Below are 17095 nucleotides of genomic sequence, written 5' to 3'. Positions count from 1 at the left end.
TCTTTCTTTCTTTCTCGTTTGTTTAACTAGAGCCCTTCGCTCGCACATCCCTATGTTTGTGGCAAGGGACAATTGCAGACGCATTTAAAAGCAAAAATCGCCAATTCCAAGCCAGCATGCAACGGCCCAGCACGCTGAGGGGTGGATGAGAAACGATAGGGCGGAGAGAAGAGAAAATGCCGACGGGAGGTTCTCGCTTCCCGCCGTGACTTGACATTTTAATCGACAGAGGAGAAAGGAAAGGAAAGAGAGGGAGTACGGGGGGGAGGGATCATGAAGTAGCCCTCAGGGCGGGGAGGGGCTGGTTTGGGGGGATAGGAGGCCATTACAAAGTACCCAAGAGACATTTTCTTGTGGAAAAAATAAAAAAAAAAACCTCAAGAACACAAGACCACAAGACGGTGTTTTTTTTTTGTAGAATTGTACAATTCTTTTGGAGTCCTTTTGCTTCCCTTAAAAAAGGGGTTTAAAATAGTTGAAGTGCAACTAGAACAACAAAGGTAAAAGACAGAGAGAGAGAGAGCGAAAGAGAACAAAACAACACTAATAGAGGAATAATAAAGCATACAAAGGTAAGAGAACCGAATGGGGGCTGGCAGGCCTCAATTTTTTTGTGGGTCACACAACCACCATTCATATAGCAACCCCCGACCCCGGAAACAATGGCGGAACAAAGAAATTAGTGGAAGCAACTTCACTAATGTCCGGGGTCTTTTGTACTAAAAAAAAACGGTTAGAGACGCATTGGAAGGACAGCGGAGATGAGGGAGTATGAAGGGAAGGACCCAGGATAGGGGTGGAGTTTATAGTCGGGAGTCGTTACTATGTGGGCAAGAGGTATATGTAGCGTCGGGTGGGGCTGTCCTTATAGATATAGCTATGTGCTAGGTCCCAGTCCCGGTCCGTCAAACGGTCTGTGCCTTAATCCTTACTCCACACCTGGAGTGCGCGGGCCATATCGGCACGTCCGCGAAGGTACTGCACTGCATGATGGCACGCCCTCGTGCCGCTCGTGATGCTCCATTGCGCTGAACGCGCAACCGGTAGCGGGCAGAAAACCTGAAGAATCCTCCAGCAAGTGCTGTGGGAGTTTTGGAGCATCCAGGAAATTATTCCCACAATGGAAAAAAACAAAAGACCCTAAGACATTGGCAGAAATCCTTGGGCATACTGGACCCAGGTACCCAGCTGCGCGACAAATCACCGAGTGTAATGTAGGATGTAATAATTACAACTAAACCAAAAAAAAACCCTGCACCACAGGAAACGCTCACCAGCACCTGGACATCTTCCCATCGGCCCTGGCGGCTGACCATCTTGGTCGCGCGCACCAGAAAAGAAATTCTTCTCCGTCTCCAGGCTCACGCGAACTGACCGAAAGAGCTTTGCTTGAGGCGTTTGTTTTTTTTTCGATTGTTGCTGTCTATTCTCATGTCTCCGCTCCTGCATGTCTGTACCATTCATTATTTGCCACCATAATGTGGCTTAAACTGGGCACATTAACATTCACGCTCCACAGTGTGCTGGAGCATTTTTATTTTTATCGCCGCTGTTTCTTTAATGTCCGAAGGAAGGGCATTTTTTCCGAGACATTTCATGCGCTCGTTAAAGCGCTCGGTGCCTTTTGCGTTTGGGGCGGAAATGTGACGGTGCGGCTCTTGCTTTCGCACACAAACTGTGTCAATTTCATCTATAATTATAACTTCCCTTTTTTTGTGTGTGCGCTACACGCATTCCTTCGAACAGACGCACCTCGTTTCGACCGGTCGGCGTACTTGCGGCGTTACGGCACGCGCCCGACGACACGTGCCACGTGCCAACTCGAGCTCGAATTCCCGGCATTCGGCATAAAGTGTTTTTAAAACGCACCATAACCGCAAGCAAACTATGTGTTAATTGACCATTGACTGTCGCTCTTTATGAGTAGCATTACATGCATTAAATTCTATGCTCAATATTGCGTAGATTTTCAGTTCCGGTTTGGTTCGTGTGACTGTTGTGCTATTCTATTTTTTGTTGATTGATTTTTTCTTGTCTTCAAGCATCTTTTTTTAAAGTATCCTCAGTTGTAAATGAATTGCGATAGTTGGTATTATTTGTTCAGACAACCAAATGAGATCTCACCACCATCATCAATGCTCAAATTTTGCTTTTTTGGTAGCAATCTACTTTTTTTCTTTTTAAAATCGATTTTTTTAATTGTGCTTATTGCACATTAGAAATGAGCAAAAACATTATCGGGAGTTTTTCTTCTTCAATTGATGGGCAATTGAAAATTCACACAGTGTACTTGCATTTGATTAATCTTAGCCGTAAAGAGAAACTCTTTGGCAGCACATTGAGAAATGCTCAGCATGGCTTGTTACAAGGATATTAAGCTAAAACACAGTTGTCCTTCACCGAAATTGGATACGCAGCAAATAGCCCTTGTTTGTCACGAGCCGATTAACATTTAATACATTTTACTGTTCCGCGAATGAAGTCACCCCGCACGTCCATTAGTGTACTGATTACAAAATTTCCAGAATAATATGCTAAAATGGCAACAGAAAAAAGTTGTTTATTGCTACAGTTTCATAGAAGGTGTTGTGTGTGTGTGTCTGATTGCACAAGTTTCCTAGTACTTAGTCTCGGGGGGTATGGCGTTTACCGTGAGCGCTTGTGTTTGACTATTTACGCTCGATCTACGTTCAAAAGCACGTGCGTGCGTAGTAAAGTAAACACCTAAAGTAAAACGTTTTCCCCACGACTCTTCTCTCTCTTTTTTCTCTCTCTCTCTCTCTCTCTCTCTCTCTCTCTCTCAATTTCCCGTGTATAGTAGTGTAAAGATCAGCGCAGTTGATGGATTACAGTAGTGTAATCCTACCTACTACCTTTTCAAACTACATTATTTTTAATCATATCATTATTCATATGCATTCTACCAATTCTACATTTTTTTGTGGAGCGATGGCAGAAGGAGCTTTGAGAATTTCGGATGAGATTTTAATGCGCTATTAAAACTAAAAAAGAGATTCATTTAAAAGCGATTGTCGAGATCGAGATTTTGTCGCGAGCGGAGCGCGCGCGCGCGATCAAATAAACACCCGCGCGCTAACGATTAAGCTACTGATGTCTCGCTCACTGTGAGCGCTAAACTCTTATTTGTATTTGTGTTTTGTTGTGCTCAAAACGAAAACAACTACTAGTGCGTGCTCTCGTCTCAATGTTAATGCTTAATTGCTTATAAAACTGCTATGGAATTCATACGGTTTGGTGCGTTTTTAGCAACAAAATGAAATTAAACACATGGAATACAACACACTGTCGTAGTAGTGCACCACCCATAAACTGCTCGCCTTTTCGCTCGTGTATACATGTACATGTTTTCCATTTCCGCGGGATTATCGCGCCCCTTTTGGCCGCACCTTTCTGCCCCTTTCCCGTCACGCAGCGCTGATGAAACGTCACCGACAAAACTTCGGTTTCGGATCAATTATTTCCCAAGCAGCAGCATCCTTTGCCGTCGCCCACAATCGCCCAGCAAATACACGCCGTACAGAAAGTAAAACGGTCCTTCTTCTTCTCTTTTCCCCCTCCACTTTACCTTCATGGCATCAAAAAAAAAACACTAAACAAAGCGCTGCAAACGCGATGAAAGATAGCGTTTGGCGTTTGGTCGTCGATTACTGGTCGCGTTTCGCTCCGGCAACGTTCGGGCGGGTCAACCGTTAAATTGCGGAACGGCGGGTTTGTTGCTTGCGCCGGTCGTACGTTCGACCATTCAAATTTTGTCAACCGCGTTGCGAAGGGGCTGGGGAGCACGGGTAAAAAAGTCGTTGCAAGAATTTGAAAGAAGAAGTACAACAGAAAAAAAAACACAGCACACACCAAACGTCACTCTTAAAACATTCAATGGCTTTACGGGATTAGCGAGAGAGGGAGAGAGAGAAGTGATATGGCGGTGAGCAGTGAGCTGAGGAAGGGTGCGGGAACAAGGCTATGTTTAAGGTTACATAGTGTAAAAGAAAACCCTATATTATTTCCCTTTTCTATTCACTTGGTGCAGTTTTTCCGGCAGACCCCCCTTTTTCCCGCCTCTTCCCCTCGAGCACATTTACATGCGGTTTTTGTGAAACATTTTATGCTTCTTATAGGACACACACACACACTTAGAAGAAGAAGAAAAAAACACTTATACACCTCCGCAACATTGTGCTGTGTCACCGGGTCGGGCTGTGCCCCGATACACATAACGTTCACCTTGCGTTGGCCGGGGTCTCCCCCGCATCAAACCGGGCCAAGTCCATTTTCTCCGACTGGCTCCAGGCAGCCAGCGAGCCAGCCAGGACACGCCTACGAATCCTGCCGGTGCGTTCCTGTAGCAAAAACTGGGGCTCGAGCTTCGAGGCGCTTTTCTTTTTACCCACAGTCCGCAGAATCGTCCGCTCGGTCCTGCGGACAGGCAAATTATCCGCAAATCTACCGTATCCGTCCGTATCTTCACGTTGCAGATATTGGCAAAACCTGGCGTCGCTGGCGCGTCTGTCGATGATTCTCACCGCTATTTACAGCGCCCGTGGGGGAGACAAAGGGCGGAATGCAGCTACTTCCGGCCATCCATCATTGGCGGGGATGGCCGAGCTGACCGACGCAGGTTTTGCCGCCATATGCATATGTGCTTTGCCGTGCTTTGTTTTACTCCCTGGGCTCGGTTTTTGCTACCAGGCATTCATACGGCCCGCTGAAGCATAAGAAATGGTTCCCTTTGACCTTTGCGTGACCACTCGAGGGAAGGCGAACCGAGCATTCGAGCAAATGCGTTGCAAACGTAGCGTAAATGGCATGCCGTTTGCGTGATGTCAAAACGTTTGCTGATTGATTTCTTCCAGTGGCCAAGGGAGCGAATGGAGTGTTGCAATTAATTATCGTACCCGCCAACAGGATATGGCAGATAAAAGGTATTAAACATAAATCATTTGCTATGCTAAGAGACCATCTATCCAACCAAAGCTAACATCTCATGAAGCTCAAATGTAGCAACTATTTTAAAATGTTGATTACTTGAACGTTATCTATAATCCTTAAGGCAGATTCGCCGTGCAGATTATTATAAAGACAGCTTTTTAATTCTATTTAACTATCCTCGCAATTCTCCTGTTGCTCCACGATCGCTAAACGGTGCTTTACCGGTAAATTGTTTAAAACTTTGCGGAAGGTTGCGAGATGCTTTCGCGAAAGCTTCTCCGGTTCACTTCCCGTGAGCTTTGCGGTGTTCATTCAATCGTTTTCCAATGAAGCACCGGCGGTTCATTTGGCGGTTCATTTACGCGTGCCATAATAAGCGTGCTATAAATTGTTGCCCAGGCTGTTTGCACACATTTGGTAGAACCATCCAGAAGAATGTAACTTTTGTTTGTGGTGTTTGTACAAATTGTGCTTTATTTGCATACTTTACATGGAAGCCTTTCGCGAAGGACAAGAAACTAATTAAGTTCTTGATATACTAATATTCTCACATAACATCAAAAAGCTTGAATTCCGATTCGCGCTCGGTTGAAGTAAGGGCTCATATTTATTTGCTGTTCTGTTTCCGCTCAGTATTTATTATTTCATATGAGCATTTTAATTCCAAGATAATGAAAAAAAACATGGAAAATACAAACATAAGAGTTACTGGTTTATTTTCTCAAATTTCAATACCTTTTCGTGACATTACTGTTGGTTGCTACGCAAAGTAAGCTTACACCGGTCGTTGTGCCGTTTTAGCCAAGGTTAGTCACAATGCAGTAAGGTGTTAGGGGATGTAGTGTTAACATTCGATTAATTATTCTTCGCAAGAAACTGTTCCGAACCGTTCCGATCTAACATACCGAATCTACAGGTCCAACCGAACCTACCGTTCCGACCGAACCTACAGGTCTAACCGAACCTACCGTTCCAACCGAACCTACCGTTCCGACCTAACCTACCGTTCCGACCTAACCTACCGTTCCGACCGAACCTACCGTTCCGACCGAACCTACCGTTCCGACCGAACCTACCGTTCCAACCAAACCTACCGTTCCAACCGAACCTACCGTTCCGACCTAACCTACCGTTCCGACCGAACCTACCGTTCCGACCAAACCTATCGTTCTAACCGAACCTACCGTTCCGACTGACCCTGCCGTTCCGACCTTACCTACGGTTCCGACCGAACCTACCGTTCCGACCGAACATATCGTTCCGGTCGAACCTACCGTTCCGACTAAACCTACCGTTCCGACTAAACCTACCGTTCCGACCGAACCTATCGTTCCGACCGAACCTACCGTTCCGACTGACTCTACCGTTCCGACCGAACCTACAGTTCCGAACAAACATAGGGTTATAAACAAACCTACTAGGTTCAAAACTTTAAACCTAGTTCCGCTCGTTCCAGTTAAGCAATGGAATGGACCAAATAGGTTCGGTACGGAACACAAAGCACTAGTTCCGAATTCTCCAATCGGTTCCAATTCCAGACTAGCGGTTCTGGACAGCTCTGGATGTTCTAAACTTGGAGTATTGCCCCTATCTTAAGGATCCGCCTATGATACTGATGAAGTCATTCGAATAGCCGAATATATAATTATGCTTGGGACATGCCAAGTTCTGTTTAAAAAAATCTTAATTCATTTACAAGTCCGTTGCGGGTGAGTTCTCGATCTAAGCCAAAATCTAGCTAACCCTATTTCTTATGCTTAGCTAATACCGGGACTCGTTCAACGGCTGCGTCAGCGAATCCCACGGTTGCTCCGGTGATGGTTACTACTGTGGCCACATAACTATATCTTTCCAGTGCTTCTTATCCATTTTTCAGTAAAATCTTTTAAGAAATATAAAAACTTGTCTCAGCATTTTTTCTCATATTACATAATTTCCTGTTCCTTCCATTCTCTCCTTAGACAATGTTTTAAGTTGACATTAATCAGTCCGAACTATTTGCAGATGAAAATCACGTGTCACGTGTAGCAGAGCCTTCATCTCAGCCTTGACGCAGCGTCACCCGTTAACTGTCATCCCGCGCGAACCAAATACGGACTGCCACTCACTCTGATATTACCTTCCCTTACAGCTGCCCTATTACAGTACCGAGTGACACTTGGCGAGGTCGTGGAGCGAGAATAATACAGAAAAGGTAAATAAACGCAAAACAGCTCAATCAGCTCACCTTCTAGCGCACTCAAATGTGTTCGAATGCGCATTAGCACAACAGCACTGCAGCTTTGTTTAGGCGTTTTTTTCCGTCCGGTAAGCTTAAAGGTTGCATTGGCTTCCTTTGTGTTTTTTTTAAAGAGGATTCTTCTCCATCAAAAGTAACATTGATGTGTGTGTGTGTGTGTCCTTTGCAGCGTTTCAGCCGTCCTACAGCCATGCCGATCAATACCCGCGAGCTGCTCGATGCCGTGGCCACGCTGACGGACAAGGAGTCGATGCGCGTGACGCTCAAGAGCAGCGCCAAGGGCGCGACCGTGGCCGGCTCGACCACCTTTCTCGGCGGGCTGCTGGCCGGCCCGGTCGGTCTGTTCGTGGGCGGTGCGGTCGGCGGGCTGGTCGCGTACGCCATGACCAACAATCAGTTCAAACCGGTCAGCGAGATCATCCGGCATGACCTGTCGGTGCAGGAGCAGGAGCGGCTCAAGCAGCGGATCGTGTCCGCGCTGTCCGAATTCCACGCGACCGATCTGGTGATGGTGCTGTCCCTGCTGACGGCTAACGGGGCCGCCCAGAAGGCGGTCCTAGCGACGGTCGTCACCTTTCTAACGAACGAGATGCGCATGCAAATCATCGACTGACCCCCTGTGTGGCGCACACGCTGCTTACCTAAGTCACACACTCTCTGATATGGTGCGGTTAGTGGGTAGCTTAGATTAATCGGTAGGGAAATGACGAACCTCTGGTGTGCCTTTTTCTATGTTAATTATTTATTAAGATATAAAGCTTGTGATGGGATTTGGTAACAAACAAAAAAAGAAAATAGTTAAGCATATAAAGTAGCGTGGGAGCGCAAAATAAATTTAAAATTATTCGGCTAGAAGCAACCGACTGTTAGCTAATCATTGCTCGTGTCGAGGGAGATATTGGAGCAGTCGTACGCGATAAGAACGCGTGAAATCCCGAAACGCCGGCCCCAGAGATAACGCCCGATCACTTCAGCTGTCGAGCATTGTGAAAGGAGCAAAGTCTAAACGGCCACCGTATGTATCCGTGTGCGTGATGCAGCCTAATGGGCATCAGTTCTGGTGTAAATAAATGTCCGATTTCGTCATTCTTTAATCTCAGGTAAGCCTGACCACCTGCAAGTCTAGCAACCCCGTTAGCTCACGCAAATTATGAGAGGAAATAGTACAGAGCTATATTCTTCAATAAATTGTTGGATAAATGGTTGCAAGTACAAGATACATCTGATACCTAAATATTCAAACCATTTGCAACGGTTGTGTAAAGGTTTTTGGACTTTATTCTCCATCCTTTATCCTTTTCTATACTATATATTCAACCCTTGTGAAGCCTTACATATTAGACCGATAAAATAAGAATCAATATACCAATTCTACTAAATTTTCTACGCTGCTCATTTACTACGGGTATGGTTTGTCGACTGAAACTAGAATTTCATCGGATACTTACCCGTACCAGGTCCAATTATCGTTCCGAATCCGGTAAAATTCCAGGTATAGTTATTGAAAAAAAATTGGGAGCTATTTTTTTGACCAGTATAGGTTCAGTATCAGTTCCAGTACCGGTATGGATTCGGTATCAGTTCCAGTACCGGTATGGGTCCATGATCGGTTTCGGAACAGGTATGGGTTCAAGGACAGTTCCAGTACCGGTATCAGTTCTTGAGTAGTTCCAGGACCGGTATGGGTTCAGTATCTGTTCCAGGATCGGTATCGGCTCATAGGCAGTTTAAGGACCGGTATGGGTTCATGAGTAGTTACAGTGCCGGTATCGGTTCATGATAGATTCCAGGCCCGATATGTGTTCATGATCGGTTCCAGGGATTCAGTATCAGTTCCAGTACCGCTATGAGTTCATGATCGATTCCAGGACTGCCATGGGTTCAAGAGCAGTTCCTGTATCGGTATGGGTACATGAGCAGTTCCAGTACCAATATGGGTTCATGATCGGTTCCAGGACCGGTATAAGTGCATGATTGATTCCAGGACCGATATACGTTCATAATAGGTTCTAGGACCAGTACGAGTTCATGAAAGGTTTCAGTACCCGTATGGGTTCATTTTCGCTTCGAGGACCGGTATATGTTCACGAGCAGTTCCAGGACCGGTATGATTTCATGATAGGTTTCAGTACCGATATGGGTTCATGATCGGTTCCAGGACTGCTATGGTATCATGATAGGTTCTAGGACCAGTACGAGTTCATGATAGGTTCCAGTACCGTTATGGGTTATTATAGGTTCTAGGGCAGGTATGAGTACAAGATCAGTTCTAGGACCGATATAATCAGTCTGGGTTCCTGAATCGGTTTGGGATCAATATCGGCTCCTGGACTTGCATAGGTTTAGCGCCGGTCCTTTAGGCATTAGGTCATGTGCAGATCTGGAACCAGAAAAAGTGATGTATTGGTGTCAGGAGCGGTATGTGTTTGGTTTTGGTCTTAGTTATTTATGTCCACCCCTTAAAAGACCTAATTTTAATTGGGCTTCGAGACCATTGTTTATTTGCGTAGCCCTGTAATCTGGCCAAATTAACAAGTAAATTCAAAATCAACTTAAATCAGAAACAAAACCCTACTTCCCTCCTCACTTTCTTTCAGCAAACGAACAACTGTTGTGCCTTGTTATAATTATGTATTTATTGGTTTTAACTCTACCGTGCAGTTTAGAGTCCGGCTGCATTATAGCTTCGTGGACAACATAAACATTTATACGAAAACACAAAAAAAATATGCACCCTTCTTCCCCGCCGTTCGTTCTCCGTTCTTCGCTTTCTCCCGGAAAGAATCCCTCGACACACACACACACACCCAGCGTTTGCCACCGCTTACTAGTCCTGCTGTTGAGTACCTTACGTATATACATGACTGCGATCGCATGTTAGCAAGAGAATTTCAAAGGTTTGACACACACACCCACACGTACCCTATATTAACCACCCAATGGGGAATGGTATCCTTCGAACGGCCTTATTGAAACGTGTTTAATGTTTACTTCTCACAATTCGTTTTTCTTTTTTTTACCTTCTACTTGCGAAGGGATCCAAGGGGGTACTCAAATCGCCCCTCGCCTCGAGTGTATGGGTACCCACTCACACACACACACACACACACACACACAGACACACAAAAACAGTCCGTTAAAAAGTGATTAATTGTTTAATGCTTTGTTGGTATTTTTTAAATGATTTTTTTGTTTTTGGTTTACCGTTTTTGTTTTTTTTTACAATTACAATGCCTTTTTTTAATTGAATTTTATATCCCGTGTGTTCTAGCGCGCTCGTATAAAGATCATCATCTCCTAAACAACGCTCCCCAACCTACCCTCTTCTGTTCTCGATGTTCCGTTTTTGTTAGTTTCGTTTTCTAGATGTTTGGTGGTTTGTTTTTGTTTTTTCCTCATGTGTATGAAAAAGTTCACATTTTACGATCCGTTTTGCCCACTTTGCCCACCCAAAATCGGACACATACAAACACATACACGCACACATGCACACACACACACACACACACACACACACACACACACACACACAGGGCGAACACAGAACATGTACACAAATAATATCACATAGAAACATCTTCCTCCCCCACCGGGAGTGTACATTTTTCCACCTCACCGGCAAGCGCCTCGTGATTCTCTCTCGGTAACCACGTGGCAAACCTTGGTAACGGATTTCTTCTTCCTTTTTTTGTTTTTTTTTTTGTTGGCCAACGATGTTTCATTTTAAAAGCTTCCCCCTTTTTTTGTTGCAAAACTTTCCACCAAAAACACAGCTGAACCGTGTGCTGTGTGTATGTGTGTGTACAGCCATTTAAATCATTTTCCATTATAATAAAATGTAACGAAAGGAATAAAACTGAGCGCCTCCCTGCCTGAATTAAAAGCGGAAGTGGGTAAAACGTAACCGGAAAAAAGTCACTCCACCCCCCCCCCCCCCCCCCTGCAAGCACGTTGCTCGAGGAAGAGCGGGAAGCCAGGATTCAAACCGTCCGTTGTTGCCCGTTCGTTGCCGATTTTACCTAAATTGCGCATCTGTTTTGGTTCTTTGGATCGCACCGCTCAAAGTATGGTGCCACACGAGCTTTTGTGTATGTCTGTGTGTGTGTGTATCTGTGTGTACCACGTACGCTTACAGGAAGGTGCGTACGGAGCGGTGTGTTACAGAAGTGGCGTGATTGGAAAGAAAAAAAAAGGGTTTACCCCCGCCCGCCCCAAAACCGACCCAACTAACAGCAGGTACTTCGGGCGGATTCGGCCACCACCAGGTTGAAGTCGAGATTGTTCGGCCGCATGAAGCCCTTCTTGATGCCGTCCCAGCCGTCCTCGACCTTGTACTCGCCGCTCTTGATCCGGTTGTACACCTCCTGCGTGACGAGCGTGAACGCCTCCCGCACGTTCATGCCGGACCGGGCAGACGTCTCCACGAAGATCAGCCCGTGCTGCTCGGCGAACGTGCGCGCCTCCTCGATGCTGACCTCGCGCTGCTGCGCCCCGCTCGTGACGAGATCGAGCTTGCAGCCGACCAGCGCAAACACCGGACGGTGCGGCTCGATGTGCCGCTTCGCCTCCATCATCCACAGCGGGATGTGCTCGAAGCTGGCGTGGTTGGTGATGTCGTACACGAGCAGCACGCCGACCGAGTTCCGGTAGTAGGATTTGGTGATCGAGCGAAACCGCTCCTGGCCGGCCGTGTCCCACAGCTGCAGCTTGATCCGGGTGCCGTCCATCACCTCGATCAGGTGGGCAAAGAAATCGACCCCTACCGTCGGATCGGAAAGCTGGAGTGGAAATGGGAAGCAGACAGTAGAGCGTTACACGTCAGCGTAAAGTTGAAGTTTTTAAACAAGTGGTCGCGTTTAATATGATTTTGGGACACACAACGACGTCGTGTTTGAATGTTGCTAAGAACAAAAGTTTCAATTTGTAACTAAACTGGCCCGCATCAAACAGCTGCTTTGAGGTTTCCATGGAGACCTGGCATGGCTTTGAGGTTTTGATAGTTATGACATGGAAAAATAGAACTGTTTCAATGAAACTAGATAAAAGTAGATTGTGGTTTTTGATAATCTGTTAGAAAAAAATCTTATTTTTGGATTTACGGTCCAACTTTGTGAGTTTATTTTGAAATCATCACCAAGAGTTTATTTCGATAATTTGACTAGTGTTCTAAATAAAGCTGAATCAGATTCATGAATCTGAATCTTCTTCTTCTTCTTCTTTGGCTCAACAACCCTTGTCGGTCAAGGCCTGTCTGCACCACTAGTGGGCTCGGCTTTCAGTGACTATCAGGTTTATACTATGTTGAACTCGATTCGATTCGAGTCGAGAAAATGAACTCCAAAGTGATTTTTCTAAACAAATGAACACACAAAATTCATCAACTCGCCGTCGAGACGACTCGATTATAATAATATAATACGGTTGTATGAATCTGAACGAATCCTTGAAATTATCTGATCATGAATCTGAAAGAATCTGAATCTCGGTTGCAAAGATGAATCTCGATAATTCATAAATCTCAATGATTCATGAATCTCAAAGATGAATGAAACTCCAAATATTAAGGAATCTTCAAAGATCCATGAATCTAAAAAGATCCATGAATTTCACCAGATTTATGTATCTCGAACGATTAATGAATTTCAAAAGAGTCATACATCTCGAAAGATTCACGAATCTCTAGGGTTTCATGAATCTCATGGGATTTACACTTCTCCAAAGATTCATAGAGCTAGAGCTTCTCATTATTCTTCTACTTGGCTCAACAACCGTTGTCAGTCAAGGCCTGTCTGTACCACTTGTGGGCTTGGCTTTCAAAGATTATCTCGGTTGCAAAGATTCATGAAATAGGATAAATCTGATTCAGATTCATTAATCTGAATGAATCTTTGAAATGATTAAATTAATCTAAATCACCGATGCAAAGATTCATGAATCGGAAAGATTCATCTTTAATCAATGATCCATGAATCTCCAATAATTCATGAATCTCCAATGAATCATTAATCTCAATGATTCATAAATCTCAAAGATACATAAATCTCCAAAGATCCTTGATCCAACGAATCATGTATCTTCAAAGATTAATGAATCTTCGATAAGTCATAAATCTTCAAAGGTCCATGAACTTCACAAGATTCATACTTCTCTAAAGATTCATGAATTTCAAAAGATTCACGAATCTCTATTTACAGAGCTCGAGCTTCACATTTTTCTTCTTCTTGGCGTAACATCCTACGAAGATTCATTAATCATTCGACATTCATGAATATCCAAGGATTTCATTTCTTCGAAATTCATGAATCCTTGGAAGAGTCGATTGGAGACTCAAATCACTCATCACTGTAGATTCATATGAATGAATCTCAACGAAAAATTCAAGAGAAACCCAACACTACATTTGACGCTTACTGCACTTTCGGCTGCCCGTCACGATTGATTTGACCTAACCAGAATTCTAGCAAAATAAGCATATTGTAAATCCTCAATAGCAAGTGTTTTTTTTTTGTGAAAAGAGCGTAATAAACAAAATATATAAAAGTTAAATGTTTAAAAGTTTGTCTAGCAACAACCTGTAGAAGGTTTTTTTTAGCCAGAATAATCATTTTCTTTTATCTTTTAACAGTACTAAGACCAAGAATAGTTCATGACGTGCCATTTTCGCTTCCTACCAACTCCTCGGAGAATAGTTGTTTTAATCATCAGGGGATACGGGTCGATTTGTATGTCCCGAGAGATTAATGTTCCGTGTTTTGTAGAACGTTTTTAGTCAATAAATCGATCTTTTGATAAATCTAATGTCATGGACTAAGCAAATTTAAAAATGACTGTCTCATGTTTTTCCTTCCCTGGAGCTGTTCTTCAACCGGATTGGTTTAGATGAAGATAATCGAAAGTTCGTTCGCAACTTCCATAAATCAGTTCCCTGTGCTACCAATTTCTAGCAAATTCTCTATCAAACAGGACCCAACTACATCGTCCTAACCCTCTTTTTCTGCGGCACTCATTGAATGACTTTGGCTCAACTTTGTAGCTTTTGTGGAGTAGAACTCGGGCAACTGACCTCACCATCCCCTGCTAGTACCAATAATAATAATAAATTCTTCAACCCTCTAAATCTACCGAACCTTATCCCAGTGGCCTGTTTTAATCGGATGTGATCCAATGACACTAATTTAAACAACCTAAAATAGTACAGCAATCCATAAAATTAAGCCACCGTAAACGGCCTTGCAACGGACATTTGTACTGCGCAAAAAGGGGCGCCCCATTCAAATCCCCCCCCCCCCTCACGCAACCTCTTCCGCTGACTTACCTCTGCAAATTTGCCATCGGTAAAGTACTTGAGCAGCGACGACTTGCCGACCGTGCTGTCCCCGATGAGAATGTGCCGGAATTGGTAATCGAACATCGGTTCCACCATGCTGTGCTAAGTGGAGCGGCTCTTGCTGGGATGCTGCGTACTAGGGCAACTCAAGGGGTTGATGTTGGGCCCCGGGTTGGGCCGGCTGGGTGACAATGCTGATCGTGCTGATCACACACACACACACATACACACGCGTGCGCGCGCGCGAGTGGGAGGTTGATTGGGTGGACGCGCGTGTGTGACCTTAAACCAAGCTCATGTTGCTTTCCGATTGCACTGACGCGGGGGATTTTGTGTCCGTGTGTGTATGGTTGGGTGTATCAGCTGTTCCGCACTATTGGATAGCGACCGTGAGCTGCTTTCCGCCCTCGCCTCAAACCTAGGCGTGTGGCGATCGTAAAAGGGCCGTACGGTTGACACGGCACGGTAGAACCTTCTCGGACCCAGGCCGTTTTAGGGCAAGTCAGAGGTCGTACAGCTTATCAGAAATGCACCGTCCTCCCTTCAGCCACTGTCGGGTGCGTCTTGGTGCTCTACGCTTGCACTCGCTCGCTGTCCCGCTCGCTCTACCCGCTTCCGTATCGCATCTCACACCGCACGCACGCACACGACTGGCCGGTTGCTTACGGCGGAGAAACTGCGGGACAGAGGGATGGCAGGGAGGATGACAAACAGCAGCAGAACACAAAGCGCACGACGACTGGCCGGGTTTGTAGAGCAGCGTTGCCTTTGCCTTTATCGGGATTGCGCTTTGTGTGCACGGAGGAACGGGCGTTTTCGTGACAGCTCCGGGAGATATGAGCATAAATTACATAAACACGAGCGTGTGTGTGTGTGTGTGAGGACCTCCTGCCCGTCCCGGGCCACGCTTTCTCTCCCTCTCACACTTTCTTACTGACACACATACACACACTATCGTTCCGTACAGCTCAGCTGGTCCCGCAGGCTCACTTTATCTGTTTGCGGGGAGCGATGATCCGTCGGGTCGGGGGCTGTAAATGAAGAAAGGGAAATAGAAGAATCCAATTACCAAAACCGTTTTTTTTTTTTGTTGGTGCTCAGTGCAGTGTTTTGGGAGAGGCTGGTGATAAGCAAATTTTCCGTACGCTCACAGAAGCACACAATCACAGCAAACACCTGTTTTCTTCACGTCGCGAAAATAGCACACCCACACACACACACACGAACACACGCACCGTACCGGATTGAGAATTTATTTTCCAGCTTATCAGAAAATTTCCACACCGAAATTTTCTGCGGAGTTGTTTTGGTCAACAATGCAACGCTTTTGACAGGCGCAGCGGGCGAAACCCGTTCGACGGGGGTGACAGCTAGTCCAACAGGGCGATGGGAATCTTTTCCGCCGCGGTCGGGCGAAACCGAATTTGAAAGGGCCGTTTTTGATTTAGAGACTACAGCGATACATTTTCGCATCGGAGTTTTTTAAACGATTCTTCAATAAGGCGCTTTTGTAGAAATGGTTTCCTCAATTTTTAGGCGTGTATCTGCTTTTGGCGCACTCGCAACGGGTAAAATTAGGCCCCAAAACGCCCTCCTACTGGATTGCTTTTCGCATCGCTTGCCGTCCCTGGAGGTTCCTTTTTCTTGTCTGAAACTGAAGGAACCTCCAGAGGACGGTTTGGAAACTGATACCAAGCCTGAGTTGGAACTGATCTAATTTTTTTTCTTTGCACTAGTTCATTTGGTCAGATTAGAGGGCTACGCAAATAAATTTCAAAGGTCCTCTTTACTGTAAAGAGTACGCCTAAAACAATGGCCCTGAAAGCCAACTAAAATGAGTTATTTACGGTCACCCCTTAAGAGACGTAATACCATAACCATTCAATTCGAGAGCTAATTCTCATTCCGGAGGTAATTCCAATTCCAGAACCCTATTTGATTCCGGACACCAATACATCACCTTTTCTGGTTCAAGATCTGACCTAATGCCTTCAGAACCGGCGCTCCAGGAACCGATACTGATCCCAAACCGATTCAGGATCCAGGTTGAAAATTTTAGGCAGAACATTAGAGGAACATTCAGGACCGTAGCCATTAGAGTATTAACATGAACTGCAAGGATAAATGAAGTATGAAGTTAGATGGCTATAGGAAAAAAAAAACATTATAGAGATAATTTCTTTCTATAAACATCCTGTAAGGTAATTATTTAAGCTTTATTGCAAAGATAAATATGCGACCATGTTATCTACCTGTCGTCAGTTATCCGCAATTTTGGCCGTGGTGCACGAAGACATGCGTGCAGGCGTGTTCTAAGATCTACCTTTGATTTTGATCAATACCTCCTAAGTTTTCGCAACAAAATTGTTGGAGTAGAGCCTTTGCCCCAAATCCTCGGTGGTACACAGCATATGGAGATGTTGGAGAGGTTCGTGCACAACGGTATCATATCGAAATTCTGAAATTCATCTAAAATAGATCGCATTGAGTATTGGTGTCACTGCTTGCCGTTACGAAGCCAGTGGATTCGATTTCTGCTTCCTGATATGTTTGTTCATGTTCCCCAGGTATTATTTCACTGT

The 17095-nt window shown here is 45.0% G+C and overlaps 2 protein-coding genes across 6 annotated transcripts; one reads left to right on the top strand and one right to left on the bottom strand.

Annotated features, from left to right (window-relative positions):
* The first annotated feature begins 7062 nt into the window (after positions 1-7062).
* On the top strand, positions 7063-8045 carry LOC120905974 (protein C19orf12 homolog). The gene is made up of 2 exons (XM_040317342.1): positions 7063-7254; positions 7356-8045. Exons 1-2 carry the CDS (start codon positions 7201-7203, stop codon positions 7797-7799), a joined length of 498 nt encoding a protein of 165 aa, XP_040173276.1. The 5' UTR covers positions 7063-7200; the 3' UTR covers positions 7800-8045.
* A 1755-nt stretch (positions 8046-9800) lies between these two features.
* Positions 9801-15863, bottom strand: LOC120905973 (ras-related protein Rab-39B). 5 transcript variants are annotated; one of them, XM_040317339.1, is made up of 3 exons: positions 15754-15863; positions 14502-15544; positions 9801-11964 (listed from the first exon to the last, which is right to left on the bottom strand). In XM_040317339.1, exons 2-3 carry the CDS (start codon positions 14607-14609, stop codon positions 11413-11415), a joined length of 660 nt encoding a protein of 219 aa, XP_040173273.1. In that variant the 5' UTR covers positions 14610-15544; positions 15754-15863; the 3' UTR covers positions 9801-11412. The 5 variants fall into 5 exon arrangements, with proteins under 5 accessions (XP_040173273.1, XP_040173270.1, XP_040173271.1 ...); XM_040317336.1 differs by having other exon boundaries at positions 15659-15849; XM_040317337.1 differs by having other exon boundaries at positions 15665-15849.
* Positions 15864-17095: the final 1232 nt, after the last annotated feature.

The sequence above is a fragment of the Anopheles arabiensis genome, chromosome X (genome assembly GCF_016920715.1).
Source record: "Anopheles arabiensis isolate DONGOLA chromosome X, AaraD3, whole genome shotgun sequence".
NCBI classification, from domain to species: Eukaryota; Metazoa; Arthropoda; class Insecta; order Diptera; family Culicidae; genus Anopheles; species Anopheles arabiensis.
Note: the sequence above shows the minus strand (reverse complement) of the source record. Positions and strands in the feature narration are given on the sequence as shown.

What these genes read in the sequence shown, in the direction of transcription:
- LOC120905974 (XM_040317342.1), top strand. Translation starts at nt 7,201, where the DNA reads ATGCGCATTAGCACAACAGCACTGCAGCTTTGTTTAGGCGTTTTTTTC. An exon ending in TAGGCGTTTTTTTCCGTCCG is followed by an intron (nt 7,255 to 7,355) that starts GTAAGCTTAAAG and finishes TGTCCTTTGCAG; the next exon opens with CGTTTCAGCCGTCCTACAGC.
- LOC120905973 (XM_040317339.1), bottom strand. Translation starts at nt 14,609, where the DNA reads ATGGTGGAACCGATGTTCGATTACCAATTCCGGCACATTCTCATCGGG. An exon ending in CCGATGGCAAATTTGCAGAG is followed by an intron (nt 11,965 to 14,501) that starts GTAAGTCAGCGG and finishes TTTCCACTCCAG; the next exon opens with CTTTCCGATCCGACGGTAGG.